The 16,560-nt window shown below is 42.1% G+C and overlaps 1 protein-coding gene across 8 annotated transcripts in view; it reads right to left on the minus strand.

The window, feature by feature from the left end:
• Positions 1–16,560, minus strand: part of LCOR (ligand dependent nuclear receptor corepressor) — a 120,437-nt gene that overhangs the window by 64,485 nt on the left and 39,392 nt on the right. For 5 of the 8 annotated variants that reach the window (XM_080687638.1, XM_080687634.1, XM_080687632.1 and 2 more), the window contains 2 exons: positions 9,476–9,541; positions 9,064–9,143 (listed from right to left, as the gene is read on the minus strand). The exons of 1 other annotated variant lie outside the window; for it this stretch is intronic. In XM_080687638.1, the coding sequence (XP_080543764.1) occupies positions 9,064–9,143; positions 9,476–9,541 (146 nt within the window). The remainder of the gene's footprint in view (positions 1–9,063; positions 9,144–9,475; positions 9,542–16,560) is intronic. 2 more of the 8 variants (XM_080687633.1, XM_080687636.1) reach the window with 1 other exon arrangement.

The following is a 16,560-nucleotide window of genomic DNA, read 5'->3' on the forward strand; positions in this document are numbered from 1 at the left end:
CCAGCAGCGGGCGCAAGTGGCGGCTCCAGCACCGGCAGCAGGTGCGAGCAGGGCCAGCGCCAGGTGGGACCGTGGCATGCGGGAGCAAAGAATTTTCAGTAACCACCAGAGGCTCACCCCAATGACAATGACCGGCGTCCCGCCTTGGTCTGGCATCCCTGCTCACCTGCTCCACCATCCCGCCATGGCCGATGCCTGCCATGTTCCGCGCTCTGCTGCCTGCTGATGACGCCCGCCATGTTCCCACGCGCCCCTTGGTGGTCAGTGCACGTCATAGTGACTGGTTGTTCCGCCATTTGGTCTATTTGCGTATTAGGGTTTTATATATATAGGTAAGTGTTGGCTAGGATGTGGAGAAAAGGGAACCATTGTGAACTGTTGATGAGAAGGTAAATTAGTGCAGTCACTATGGAAAAGAATACAGAACTTTCTCAAAAAGTTAAAAATAGAAATACCATATGATTTAGCAATTCCACTTCTGGGTATTTATCTGAAGGGAACAAAAACACTAACTCAAAAAAATATATGAACCCCCCTGCCATGTTCACTGCAGCATTCTTTACAATAGCCAAAATATGGAAGCAACTTAAGTGTCCACAGATAGATGAATAGATAAGGAAAATGTTTTCTATCTATCTACACACACATAACACAGGACTATTATTCAACCATAAAAAAAATCTTGCCATTTGTGACAACATGGATGAAACTTGAGGACATTACACTAAGTGAAATAAGTAAAGACAGAAAGGCAAAAAACTTATGATCTCACATGTGGAATCTGAAAACAAACAAACCTACTCATAGATGCAGAGAATGAATTGGTGGTTGCCATGATGGCCGTGAAAAATGGATGAGGGTAATCTTTTTATTTTTTTGAACATATTTTATTGATTTTTTATAGAGAGGAAGGGAGAGGGAGAGAGAGTTAGAAACATCGATCAGCTGCCTCCTGCACACTCCCTACTGGGGATGTGCCTGCAACCAAGGTACATGCCCTTGACCGGAATCGAACCTGGGACCCTTCAGTCCAAAGGCGGACACTCTTATCCACTGAGCCAGGGTAATCTTTAAGGTACAAACTTTCAGTTTTAAAATAAGTCTAGGAGACACAGCATGGTGACTTAGAAGCAATGAATACCCCCAGTGCCCAAACTTTGCTTTCTTATACATCTCTCCAAATAAAGAAACTAGGGTTCCTTGAAGAAATCCAGGTTTGGGACAGGAAAAGCAAAAATAAGCCTGGAACATTTTTTGGTGCCAAAAAAATAAGTAAGTGCTAAAAACAAATTATAGGAACATGTCAAAAAAGATAAGGAGCCAACCCGAAAGGGCTCCCAATAGCCAAATCTAGGATAATGTCAACTAAAGAAATAAGTAACTGTAATGAATTATAGTCCATAGAATGAAATAAGAATCCACAAGTCTATACTAGTAGGTAAACAAATAAACACATTAATGGAGAAGGGAAAGCTCTTCCTTATAGAAGAATTGCAACTAATAGAGACATAAGAAATAGAAAATCATCATTAATCATTATTACCACAGTTAAGTTTTTCAAGCAACATTAATGGATGCTAAAATTACTGTATGGAGGAGAAACTAGTATGATGACAAAAAGATATTTACAAAGTCTCAAAGTGCCTCACCACAAGACACCTTCTAAGTACAACAGGAGGGAAAAAACTGAAACCTTAATGAGAAAAAACTGGCAGACACCACCTTAACTAAGTGATTAAAGTAAACATCAACCATATGCTTCCTGACATAGAACACTAAGGATGATACCACATCAATTCTGTGAAATTCTTGCCAAAAAATGCTTAAGTGAGGAGTCATTAAACAAGCCTAAAGTGAGGAGCACGCTACAAATCATTTTGCCAGTATTCTTCAAAAGTGTCAATATTATGAAAGGTCAAGAAAAACAGAACCATCGCAGACTAAAGGAGATTAAAGAGGCATCACAACTAAATACAAAGCATGAGCTAGATTGGATCCTGTACCAGAAAAATGACATTATTGGGATAGCTGGCAAATTTCAAAAGGCATGCAGATTAGATAATAGTATTGCATCAATGTTAATTTCCTTACTTTTATAACTGTAGGGCGGTTACATAAGATGTTAATATTTGGGGACTCTGAGTAAAGGGCATACAGGAATTATTTTTACAAGTGTTTTATAAACCTGAAATTATTTTTTGAAAGGCTAAAAAAATATATAAAAGACACACGAGTAAATATGCTTGGCACATGTAAGCACTCAAAATAGCTATTATTATTATAATTCTGCCCAGCTGGTGTGGCTCAGTAGTTGAGCAGTGACTTATGAACCAGAAGGTCACAGCTCAATTCCCAACATGCCCTGGTTGCGGGTTCAATCCCCAGTGGGGGGTGCGCAGGAGGCAGCTGATAGATGATTCTCTCTCATCACTGATGTTTCTATCTCTTTCCCTCTCCGAAATCAATCAAAAAATATTTTTTTTAAATATTATAATTCTCCAGTATAGTAAGCCTCCTGACTTTTTTGTTACTCATCTATATAATAAAGAGGTAATATGCAAATTGGTCCTAACGATGTCACAGTAACAACCAATTTGTATAGTGACAGACTAACAGGAGGCTGCGCGCGCAGCGGGGGGACTTGCATGAGGCTCGCTTCCCTGCCCCCGGTGCCGGAGTCCTCTTTCTCTCCCGGAGTCCTCTTTCTCTCCCGAGTGCACGTGCCCGACAAACACCCCCGCGACACCGCGCCCCGTCCGAGAGCACTCTGTCTGGGGACACCACCAAGCCCCTCAGTGAGTGGGGGGGGGGGGCGCTGAGGGATGACACAAAAAATGGCAGAAGGCCGGTTCTCGGGGCACGGTCGGTAGACGCCAACCCGGGGGTGCACGCATCGGCAGTGACCCCCGGGAAGGGTCGTGCACACAAATCGAGAAGGTGTGGACCCAACACGAAGGAAGGGCCAGGGTATGACGACAGAGAGTGGATGTCGAGGTAAGGCACCGGACCTGGACAGGCCACCGGGTAAACAACGCGGGGATCCCACTGCCACAGACACACAGGTCGGCCCCGCGATGCCCAGGACACCGGTCAATCCTCCCAAGTGCACAACCTCAAAGCCTCCTCCCGCCATGCGGCCCCAGCCCCGCCACCATGGAGACCACAGGCGACCCTTACACCACAGGGAAGCCACCACGGCTTTCTCCAGCCGTCTATCTATTCATCTGCCCAGTCTGACCCAGACAGGGGCTTGCATCCTGGGCGGAACACCCCCCCCCCCCCCCCGAGGACAAGCCGGGTCCTGAATGTGCCTGCGCAAGCACGCCCGTCGCCTGCGAATTCTGGGGGGAGCGGATGGAGAGCTGCTCAAGGCGTGAGAGCGGGCACGCCAGGGGGTGGGAAAGGCCTCTGTGTCCCACTTCAGAACTCAACTGGAGAAAAGCCTTGCGCATGCATGAATGCACACATGCGTGCATGTAACGCAGCGGTCCCTGTGATGGACGCCGGCTTGGGCTGGCTGGACCCTCCCCCAACTCAGAGGGGGGAGGCACGGGCCACGGTAGGCAAGACACAGCTGTGTCATCGCTCGGGCCCTCAAAGCCGGTGCGAGAGAAGCCCGAGTGCCCAAACAGAGGTAGCTACAGGTCCCTGAGAGGAAAGCAGTCAGTACTAAGGACGGAAAGCATAGAATTTTTAATTAGCTTGTAAAAAGAGTAAAAGAGTGAGGGAGGAGGGGGGAATATGGGGAAGAAAGCAAGGAGGGAGGGATGAACTTTATAATGGAGTCAGTAGAGAACAGAGTTAAAGAAGGAAAGAGGATGTATGAGTGAACTGTAGGACTATAATGAAAATCAAGTATAGTTGTGCACTGGGGACAGATTTTAAAAGTAGGAGTCAGAAAAGAAAAAAGATAAATGATAGTGATAATTAGGCAGGTAGCTAGATATTATAACAGTGGAAGTAAATAGAGAAGAATGGCAGTTAGGGGTGACCAGGCCGGCAGGGGAGGGCAGTTAAGGGGATCAGGCTGGCAGGGAAGGGCAATTAGGGAGATGAGGCCAGCAGGGGAGGGCAGTTAGGGGGATCAGGCTGGCAGAGTGGTTAGGGCAGGCAGGCAGGTGAGCGGTTAGGAGCCAGAGGTCCCAGATTGCGAGAGGGATGTCCAACTGCCAGTTTAGGCCCGATCCCACAGATTGGAGAGGGTACAGGTTGGGCTGAGGGACCCCCCCCCCATGCATGAATTTCATGCACCGGGCCTCTAGTTTATATAATAAAAACCTAGCGGTCGTAATGCTGTAATGACCAAAGACTGGTCACCAGGAAGCTGCGTGCGTGGTGAGTGCGTGGCAAGGCATGCGTGGGTGGAGCATGTGCGCGGTGAGGCACATGCAGGTGGGCGGGGACTTGACTCTGGGTCTTGCCAGCGCCACCGGGAGGCACCAGCGGGACCCAGGGAAGTCCTGAAGCACTGGTGGGACTCGGGGGTCCCGGGTCTCACGCGATTTCACACGCTGGGTCACTAGTTTAGTAAATATTTTACTGAGTGCCTACTATGTGCCCAACAAACAGAAAAGGAAGGAAAGAAAGAAAAAAGCAAGCCAGGCAGGTAGGCAGGCTTTCACTTACTAAGAGATTCTTACACAGATGAGTGTCTATCTGAAATAAATTCATGTCCATTTACGCTCATATTCTCCCACTCTTTCAAACTGAGCAATTCTAAGTCCTACTTAATTATTGCTCTCCGTTTTCCATATTCCTGTTCCTAGCTTTGTTATAAAAATGCATGTTTTCAAAAAACATGGATCAAGTCCCAGGTATTTGACTTTGCCCATAATTTAGTCATCCTTAACCTTCCTATTTCTTTATTTATAAATAAAAACTGAGATGACTTTAACCAACTTTATAGGATTGTTGTGAGAATTAAACGGGAACAAATATAAGTAACAGGCACATAGTAGATGCTCAAAAGATGTAAGTTACCTTTCCCTTAAAAATTATACAGTTGACCTTTGAACACAGGGGTTAGGGGCACCGACCCACTGGCGGAGTCAAAAATCCATGTATAACTTTTTACTCCCCTCAAACTTAAGTTGTTCTTGGTATCTGCAGGGAATTGGTTTCAGGATGCCTCTCCTTCTAATAAATATCAAAATGTACAGATGCTTAAGTCCTCTATATAAAATGATGTAGATCAATGCATATAGTCAGTGGACTCCCAACCACGGATCACACACAGTACAGGTATTTACTGAAAAAAATACACATATAAGTAGATCCACGCAATTCAAACCTGTGTGGTTCAAGGGTCAACTATATTTTCTAACTGTTGCAGGATCCTGAAGTGCAAACCAACAATTGTTTTACTAATCTGTAGATGAATCCCTGGTTCTATTTTCCTAAGAAGTGAATTTGTATTTTTCACCTACATTTTTAAAAAATATAAATAATACTAGTATGTATTTTTTTATCCATTTTAACAGCTTCAGTATCTACTAAAAAGTCAAATAACTAAAAAAATGCACAGCTCCTCCTCTTTCCCAAATATCAAATATTTCTAACAGTTTTTCCAAACATTATCTAGATTTTCTCATCATGCCAACCTCACACAAGATTCCAACAGCATGCTCTGCTGCCACCTATTGGCTGTTACCATACCCTCCAGATATTTCCTTCTTTTTTTTGGAATCCTAAAGCAGCCTTAAAGTGCAAGCCTCAAGCCAGTGGAGTACAGTCCTTCTCAGATGAAATGCTCCAAGTGCCTGCAAAGAGTTCCAGCACAATCACTTTAAATCTAACAAAACTAAAGATAAATGCTTGACAATTCATTTTCTATGCTCTTTCTTTTCCTCTCCCTCTCCCTCTCCCCCTCCCTACCTCCCTCTCTCTCTCTCTTTCTCTTAATCCTCACCCGATGATATTTTCCCATTGATTTTTAGAGAAAGGGGTAGAAAGAGGAAAAGACAGAGAGAAATATGAATGTGAGAGAATCACATTGATTGGTTGCCTCCTGCATGTGCCCCAACCAGGGCCCAGGCCGGAGAGAAGCCTGCAACTGAGGTACATGACCTTGACCGGAATCGAACCCGGGACCCTTGGGTCCGCAGGCCAACACTCTATCCACTGAACCAAACCAGCTAGGGCTAGGCTCTTTCTCTTCCTATTTTCCATTATAAATGTTATGGCTGTCTCTGAAAAAAAATAAACCAAGTACAGGTAGTGAAGTATCTAAGGGCTAAAAACATCTTTCCCAGAACTAAATGTGTTGTCAACTGGAAATATTCTAATTAGAAAACCAACTAAAAATTGTAGAACAGTAAGAACAGCTGTTTTAAATACTACAGGATTCCATACTTTGCTATTTATGTATTTTCTTCTAAAAATATTCAGTCACTATTTCACCCTCATATAGCAATGGAAAACTCAATCACATTACAAGAATGTACTGTACTCAACTACTAAACATAGAAAGGCTTTCTGCTCAATACCACCCTGAAAAAAAAGGTAACTAATAGTTGCTCCTTCTATTCTACTAAAACACTTATTAAATGACTTGCTCAGTAAATAGTCACAACATACCAACACAAACACACACAGAGTTTAAAACTTCAACTTCATTGGCGGTTGCTTAATTTTCTGGTCTCTCTTTTTCAAACCACACTAAATTTCAAAACACTTTCCTCATTAATTCAATGAAAACAGACCACTATGAATAGTCACAACAACTTTTTCATGTAGTAAGCAGAAAAAAAGATGCCACAAAAGAACAGTAAGAAGCTCTTAAACCTGCTTTCAGATTTTAATGCACTTGTCAACAATGGCGGTACAAGGCTATGTGCAAGGGTAAAAGGAAGCATACAACATGGCTCACAGTCTTCAGAGGTTGACAATATACTCAGGAATACAAGATTCAAACATAGAAAAGGATGGACGAAATAATACTGAGTAGTAAATGACAAATAAATGGTATAGATCACGTTTACTGCAACAGCGTGAAGGGTTGAAACAGCAATAAGAGCAAAGGTTTGCCATTCACAGGAAAGGAGGGGCTTAGGCAAGAGTAAGAGCAAGGGGATTCAAGCTTTTGAGAATAACAGGCGTGCAACGCTGTAGTCCAAATAGTAAAGCATGTTGTTTAACACAAATTATCAGACCAGTTTAGCTAAGAGAAAAATATATAGAACACGAGTGGGACAGCTTTAGAAAGAAAAATGAACTGTGGAGGGTACTGAGTCACTGAGTGTTAGGCTAACATACCCAGAAGACAACGAGAAAATCACTGGAGACTCAGTATAGGGTAACATTCCCACTATGGAGGGGTGAGGGTCAAGGCTGTAGCAGTGTTTAACAGACTGAAGACAACTGAGGGACGAATCATAATATTTCAGGAGTTCAGAAATAATGCTAGAAGCCTGAAGTACAATGATGAATGGGGGTGGGGAGGGGATGAAATTTGGTGAGGGAACAACTGATATAATCTGGTAAAGTTAGACATGTACAAGGCAGAGGAAGGAATTAAAAATGTTTCCAAAGCTTTAAAACTGGGAACAGAAGTACCATGAAAAGAAACAGAAAACAGAAAACCATTACTAATAAATTTTTCCAACAATTGAAATGTTTTTAAACCAAAATTCTATTTATGTTTTTATTTAACACAAAACACAAACCCAAAGCTACAGCCAATTTCTGCAGTTGAATACAAAGAGCAATCATACTCAAATATTATGAAGAAACATCTTATACTAAAGAATAAATCACAATCTATCATAAATCTACATAAATTAGTAGCTACTTGATCCAGATCCATGTTGCTATTCTTTTTGTCCAAATGACTCCCATTACTTGAATTACCATATACTTCATATTTAAAATAAATAACTAGGCAGAATAATTAACTGACACCCAGTCAGTTATTCTGCCTAGTGAACTATATGAATAAAAGCAACACATGCTGGACTATAGATTTCTCAAAAGGCTAATCAGCAGACTAGAAACACTAAATTGCAAACTGAGTTACTATCAAATCTTTTATTAATAAACTAGAGGCCCGGTGCATGAAAATTCATGCACTGGAGGCGGGGGGTCCCTCAGCCCAGCCTGCCCCCTCTCACAGTCCGGGAGCTCTCAGGGGTGTGAGGCAACCCAGTGATCAGGGGAAGGCGACGCCCCCATACCTCTGCTGCTGCCACTGCCAGCAGTGCAAGCCTCCGCCGGCTCTGGTTACGTGAGCCTCAGGCAGCCCTGGGCCGACATCTGAGGCTGGCCTACGCCTTGGGCCGGCCCTGGGCAGCTGCGGGGCTGAGGGCAAGTCCGGCCACACCGTGTGCCAGCTGCACCCCCCCTGGGCTGAAAGGACTGTGGGACTCCGGCAGCAGGCGCAAGGAATGGCCGGACCCACCGCACCACGCACCTACCACCTGGCCCCCCCTCCAGCAGAGCTAAAAGGACTGGGGGACTCCGGCAGGGCTGAGGGGACTGGACGCCGCCATCTTTGTGATGGTGTGATGGTCAATTTGCATACTCCCTCTTTATTATATAGGACTAGTGGCCCGGTGCACGATTTGTGCACATTGAAAATAAATTGATTAGAAGGTGGCCGGTGGAGTGTGACTGGGTGAGATGGGCTGAACACGCCCTGGAGCCAGCCTCTCTTGGTCCCTCCCCACCAGCTGCACCTGGGGCAGCACCATGCCACAGCTCAAAGGGCATCTGCAGTCACCGCAGCTCGGCAGTAAACCAGATTCTGGGTGACAGTGCCCCAGCAACAACATGACCCACGGCCAAAGATGGAATTGTGCAGCCCTGTGAGGAATCAGGCTCCCACTTCTCTGGTTCTGGGGTGCCAAGTCACTGCAGCTCCGCAGCTCCTGCATTGAGCATCTGCCCCCTGGTGGTCAGTGTGTATCATACATACCGGCCAGTCATCCAGTCACTTAGCCTTTTATATATATATAGATACAGGCTCATATCTTTCTTTTCCTACAAGTCTCCACCAAAGTAATCAAATTTTGAAAAAATAAAAACTATAAAATGCACTAGACAAGTTTCATTGAGTTTCTTGGTTACCTTTACTTTATCTCTTCTCAAGCAACAGAATAGACAATTTTCATCAAAAGTCCAATCAGAAATGCTTTCAGGTTCACAGTCTGCAAAAATAGTAGGAATAACAAATTAATAGTCACAAATGAGGATTTTTCAGGAAACAAATAAGAATGTCAAAAATATTATTTTAACAAAAAATTCTTTACTTAATAGTAGACAGGTTCCTATTTATGTAAAATTTTAACAGTAACTGCTCACTAGTTAAAATACCTTATTCATACATATGTTTTACATTATTAACTAAACACAAAAAGATGCTTACATTGATATAGCTTTAACCCACAAAACTGTGAATAAAAAGAAGACAGAGGCTTAAATCACCAAGGTATCATGTCACCAGGATGATTTTTAAATAACAAAAAAATATTTTGAATACCTTTAAATAAACTGAGATCTTTTAAAAATGCAGGTCCAAACAGCCCTTCAAGAATACTTTCAAACCCTGAAAGGATGGAAAAAAATCCATTATTATAATACTCCCTATTGTAATTTAATATTAATCTATCGCATGAAAAAATGATGGGGTTTTTCTCCAGTTCTCAAGGATCCATAGATTGATTATTATTGAAGAGATGCTAGGGGAAGAGTGTCAATGACAAATCTTAAAAAAAGGCTTTGCATTTTTGTCAATGATTAACATTCAATACAAATTCAGAGCACATTCAAGAACTACATAAAACAGACAATGCTAGAAATAACTAATAAAGGAATGGAAACTCATGGGTTCTCTTACCATCTTCCAAAATCCCAAATACTTCTTTATAAAAACATTCGAAGTCTAGGTTAAAAGGCGCCTTTCCCAATAAGAGTCAAACTGCTTCCAAGTTTCCGCAGCATTCTGGATTAATCAAATAGTATGTTTCTAAAATCAACTGAGACAACGTATTTTCAAGCTAATAGGTGTTTGTTTTTTTTAAATATGCTTTTATTGATTTCAGAGAGAGGAAGGAAAAGGGAGAGAGAGAGAAACATCAATGATGAGAGGGAAATCACTGATGGGCTGCTTCCTGCAAGCCCCCTATTGGAGTTTGAGCCCACAATCGGGCATGTGCCCTGACAGAATCGAACTGTGACCTCCTGGTTCACAGGTCTGGTATGCTCAACCACTGACCCACACTGGCTGGGCCAAGCTAATAGTTTTTTGAAGAAGGAAAATCCTCACTGAGAACACCAATATATATATCACTATAGAAAAAAGCAACTATATAACATTTTAACAGAAAAACACTGTGATTATTTCACATTGCCACAATTAACTATTTACTGGTTCCTTTATGAAGTTAAAACCTACTAATTATACATACAAAAATATGAGAGCCCTGGACGGTGCAACTCAGTGGTTGGAGCATCGGCCCATGCACCGAACGGTCTCGGGTTCGATTCCCAGTCAAGGGCACCTACCTAGGTTGCAGGTTGGATCCCCAGCCCAGTTAGGTGTTATGCAGGAAGCAACCAATTGATGTGTCCGCCTCACACTGAGGTTTCTCTCTGTTTCTCTCCCCTTTCTTCCACTCTCTAATAAAGAATTTAAAAAGGAGCCCAGCCAGAGTATCTAAGTGGTTGAGTGTGGACCTATGAACCAGAGGTCAATTCCTGGTCAGGGCATAAGCCTGGATTGCGGGTTCGATCCCCAGTGTGGGGCCTGGAGGAGGCAGCTGACCAATGATTCTCTCTCATCATTGATGTTTTTCTTTCCCTCTCCCTTCTTCTCTGAAATCAATAAAAACATACTTTTTTAAAATAAGAAATTAAATATACCTATACATAAATGTTTAAACTAGCATCATCTTGTACCAGTATAAAGTAGAAAATGAAACACACACAAAAAAGTTTGATTTATTTAATCAAATATTGATGATCAAAGCAATAAAAAGCAATTTAAAAATATCTTTGCCGGCCCTAACCAGTTTGGCTCAGTGGATAGAGCATCGGCCTGCAGACTGAAAGGTCCCAGGTTCGATTCCGGTCAAGGGCATGTACCTTGGTTGTGTGCACATCCCCAGTAGGGGGTGTGCAAGAGGCAGCTGATTGACGTTTCTCTCTCATCGATATTTCTAACTCTCTATCCCTCTCGCTTCCTCTCTGTAAAAAAATCAATAAAAAAATATTTAAAAAAATAAATAAATAATAAAAATAAAAATATCTTTGCCATCTTGTTTTCTATGGGTTAAGAGAGTAAGGAAAAAGAGGAAGGGAATCAGACTGCACCTTTATACAACATGACAGAAACAATGGATTAGAGTAGTGGTTCCCAAATTATGTGTTGTGTGCCTCACTGGGAGCTCAAATGTATCCATGTATACTTTAAGTGTGACCTTTAGAAAAAATTAGTATGTATTGTGCATTCAATGTACATACTACTTTTCAATTGCATAGAATTGTTACTATGATTAAGAAAACATAGAAAGTGTTACTGAATTCCTAGTAGTTGGGGGCACTATGCATTTTGTCATAATCTACTATCACCTAGGCCGTGGTCGGCAAACTGCGGCTCGCGAGCCACATGCGGCTCTTTGGCCCCTTGAGTGTGGCTATTCCACAAAATACCACGGCCTGGGCCAATCTATTTTGAAGAAGTGGCGTTAGAAGAAGTTTAAAAAATTTGGCTCTCAAAAGAAATTTCAATCGTTGTACTGTTGATATTTGGCTCTGTTGACTAATCAGTTTGCCGACCACTGATAAGGCTTTATAATTTTTAATATTTAAAAAGTACTCCCATGTTCAAAAGAGAGTGAAGCACTAATTTAAAATACTAGTAGAGGCCCGGTGCACGAATTCATGCACCAGGGGGGTCCCTCAGCATGGTCTGCGGGATCAGGCCGAAACCGGCTCTTCAACATTCCCCGAGGGGTCCCAGATTGCAAGAGGGCACAGGCCAGGCCGAGGGACCCCACTGGTGCACAATCAGGGCCAGGGAGAGACACAGGAGGTTGGCCAGCCAGGGAGGGACCATGGGCGTGTTCGGCCCATCTCGCTCAGTCTCAATCAGCCGGACCCCAGCAGCAAGCTAAGCTACCAGTCAGAGCGTCTACCCCCTGGTGTTCAGTGCACGTCACAGCAACTGGTCGACCAGTCGACTGCCTGCCCCCTGGTGTTCAGTGCATGTCATAGTGAGTGGTTGAGTGGCCTTAGCATATCATTAGCATATTATACTTTGATTGGTTAACAGCCGACTGGTCAACCAGACACTTAGCATATTAGGCTTTTATTATATAGGATAGCCAGGCCCTCGCTGGTGTGGTTCAGTTGGCTGGAGTGTCTGTCAGTGGTGGGTTCAATTCTTGGTTAGGACATATACCCAGGTTGTGTTTCTGTCCCCAGTCCAGGGTCCATGTGGAAGGCAAACAAATGATGTTTCTCTCTCTCCCTCTCTCTGTTTCTCTCTCTCTCTCTCGCCCTCCCTCCTTTTGTCCCTCCCTGTCTCTCCCATTCTTCCTCTCTCAGAAATTGGTTAATTAATTACTATAGCCAGTGAATACCTGAGGTTCACACACATGTTGCATTTCCTTACCACAAATTCAATTACCATAAAAGGTTTGGAAGGTAAGGGGTCAGATAAGATGGTCCCTGGGAACAGTATTTTATCTGGCTATAAGAATAACATTGTAATTTTACGAATTTCTTTGTCCTTAGCATTAAGCCATAATTAAAGAGTAATCTCTAGAGTTTGTGTTATCTACATTGTAGTTAGAAAGCTGATTTTTCTGCACTATTTTTTAGATTCTAGATTTTCAACTTATTATTAAGGAGCAACTGTTTTTCAATTCTCCTTAGTTCTTTCCCGTCAAAATTATTCCAAGAATATTAGCAAGATCAAACTACCCATTTAAGAAACTGGGAAGTATGTATGCCTGTTTATTATCTGCCTGCTACAATTAAAACATTTTCTACTAAATTACTATGATCTTTCTTCCCCACACTAGAGAGGAGAAAGGGTTGCACTGAGGTTTTTGAGGATGAAGAGGCAGTGGTAGGTAAGAGAATGAAAAGGACTTCCTAGATATAATCTATCTCTGCAAACTAGATATTCCCAACACTAGCCTTAAAAAAAAACAAACAAAAAAAAAACCCACAGGATGCCTCCAACTCTAAAACCCTCCAACCCCCCGCCCCACAAAAAGAATTGATTTTACAAATATTTCAGTATCTTGAAAGTACCAAGTACACACTGCAAATTGCTAAATGAGATTACAGGTGGCTCTTATCCTGAAGAGCAAATCTAATTTGCTTTCACCTGGGTTCATAAGAAATCATAACAAATTCGAAACTTGTATGCTAACCATAAATTCTTGAAAAGGAAAAATGTAAATACAGCAAGAACTAATATTGGGAAACAAAAACAAAACAAAGCTTTAGAAGATAAAATTTTAAAAATTACAAAGGTCAATGGAACCTGAAAGAATAAGAAAACAGAAAAAAACTTCATCAATAACACAACAGACAGTAATAAAAAACAAATCACAGAGCAAAAGCAGTGAAAGGGAAAGACGGAAATGAAACAATAAAAAAATCTGGTCATAAAGCCAGTATTTGATCAAAATACTAACTTAAACAAGTCACTTTTCTTTTGCTCATATCTGCAACAATACATTAAACCTCACAAATATTATTGACTTGACACTGTAAAGCCATATTTTGCTACCCTCTGTTAACTGAACTTAATGCCACTCAGTTTTATTAATATTAAATATTGGATTTAGCAGTTGCATAGCAACAAGGACTGTCTCATGTGCCATGCTTGACATTAACAAAAGGCAAATAAGGGAAGAACAAATGTATTCAAAATTTATACCATGATCTCATAGAAAAGCCCTCAAGATCAATAACAAAATGTCATGGAAAATTAAATAAATACTGAAAAAGATAGCCATGTCTTTATGTTCAATCACTAGGATTTAAAAAGCACTTTTATGTAATATATTACATATAAAGAAATATTAATAATTTTACTGAACATGATCACTATCCAAGAATTCCTATCCAACATTACAACTGGTCTCAAAGCTGGTCTCCAGACTCTTCCTCACTGCAGCCTGCACTGTGTCTTCAGGTTGCATTCCTGAAGCACTGCTTTAACAATGCTACCATCTATTCAGAAAAATTCTACATTATTTAAAAAACAAATCCCAAATTCCTAAATCCAGCAATCAAAGCAGCTTATAATTTGACCCCAACCTACTGTTTAAAAGCAGCCAGTTTCACAGAACCTTCCTGCTCATTCTCACAGCTTCAGTCAGGTTGGTGTTCTAATATAGTCAGTTATCATTTCTACCTCCTAATATTTTCTTAAGCCTTTGCATCTCATCTCTGACAAATAAATTATCTTCTTCAAGGCACTCTTCAACTTGCTTAAAAATACATATTCGCTTATTCAGTATACATTAACTAAGAGCCTGCCTTCCAACCAGGGACAGTGGCTGGCACTGAGTAGGCAGTGTACAGACATGATGCCTGCCCTCATGGAGCTTCAGTTTCTAATTTTTTCATCTTCAGAATTCACATATCATTTCCTCCTTTTAAGTAAATGTCAGTTGTCTTATGTTTTCTGTCATGTGCAAAGTACTGTCTATGGAAGTATACTGTAAAGTAAAATTTGTTATAGGCTATCTAAACCCTGTTTTATTTTCCATACATTTGTATCTCATCTCCTCACAGAGATTTAATGCTCCAAGAAGGATGGAAAGGTCTTCCTGTTTCCCACAATGTTTCTCTTATACTAGGGCTCTATATGCCTGATTTTGAGCTTCTCGTTTAATCAGAAAACTCTAGGGGAAAAAAAAAGATAAAAGATTAAAATTTCTCACATATTTCCCTCTTCAATCTAAACCAGAATCTCTTCTCCATTTCTAACTAAAGGGGGAAAGGCAGGTCATGAAAAGTAACAGGATAGGAACATATCATATGCAAGCTAACTAAAGTAAGCAACACAGCCTGTACTTCTGAAATAAAGAAAAAAATTACTGAATGAAAAATGGTTCCTGGGTCTTAGGAACCTCTCCTCTGAGATACCAGGTTAGCAATTTGAGAAACAAAAGGGTGCTGAAGAAAAACTAGGAGATCAGAAAATTAGCAATTTTTACATCAAGGTCCCTTGGGTATCTTGTACAACTTGATGCTTGGTATAAAAGAGCTCAATTTTCAACAGAGTATTGTTACTTTATAAAATATCAGTTCAAAGGTACCTGCTAGTAACAATCACCTACTAACCTACTAGTCCTATATAATAAAAGCCCAATATGCTAAGTGTCCAGTCGTCCAGTTGTCTGTTCAACCAATCAAAGCATAATATGCTAATGATATGCTAAGGCCGCTCAACTGCTCACTATGACATGCACTTACCACCAGGGGACAGATGCTCCGACTAGTAGGTTAGTTTGCTGCTGGGGTCTGGCCAATCAGGACTGAGTGAGATGGGTGGGACACGTCCTGAAGCCCTCCTGCAGTCTTTCCCCAGCTGGCCAACCTCTCACGTCCCTCTTCAGCCCCGATCGTGCCCCGGTAGGGTCCCTCGGCCTGGCCTGAGCCCTCTCACAATCCAGGAACCCTCAGGGGATGTCGGAGAGTCGGTTTCAGCCTGACCCACAGGCCAGGCTGAGGGACCCCACTGGTGCATGAATTTGTGCACCGGGCCTCTAGTATATAATAAAAGCATAAGAAACCGTTACCGTGCAACGACCAGAACGACTGGTCGCTATGATGCGCACTGACCACCAGGGGGCAGGTGCTCAACACAGGAGTGCCCCCTGGTTGTCAGTGTGCTCCCACAGGGGTAGTGCCTGGGCTCACGACTGGCAAGCTGGGCTCATGACTGGCAAGCGCAGCGGGCAATGGACCTAAGCCAGCAGTCAGACATCCCCTGAGGGTTCCCAGACTGCGAGAGGACGCAGGCTGGGCTGAGGGAGCCCCCCCCTCAGTGCATGGATTTCGTGCACCGGGCCTCTAGTGTCCTAATAAGCAAAGATGGCACTGACATTATCTGGAGTTCTTTACTTAAAACTCCAGGGTGTTATTACTTTCTGACATCACACTGAACTCCAAGTGAGCCCCAAAATGAAAGTAATTAAAAAGCACCAGATTTTATAATCTTTTCTGTTTTATCCAAGATAATATAAGACAATTAACAACTCTTCATTGATGTTCCAGTTATCTCAGTATGTCATGCAACTAAAGAAATGTGGATGAACTTCTACAGGTAATGATAAAAAACCAGCCTCCTCTTTAGACAATCCATCCCACCACTGGACAACTAACTACATTCATTTAGAGTTCTTCCTCTCTCTCTGGGCATCTGTTCCTGGCCCAGGCACTTTGAGGAGCCCATTTGCTGATGTGGCTCACTTATTACCCTCAGAATAACCCAGCATGAGAAGTGATGAAAAAACTTGACCAGATATACTGAAGAGAGACAATAATTTAATTATAACTAATGCACAAACTAAAACAGAATTAGCGAAGCCAAAG

The sequence above is a fragment of the Plecotus auritus genome, assembly GCF_963455305.1.
Source record: "Plecotus auritus genome assembly, chromosome: 9".
In the NCBI taxonomy this organism is placed as follows: Eukaryota; Metazoa; Chordata; class Mammalia; order Chiroptera; family Vespertilionidae; genus Plecotus; species Plecotus auritus.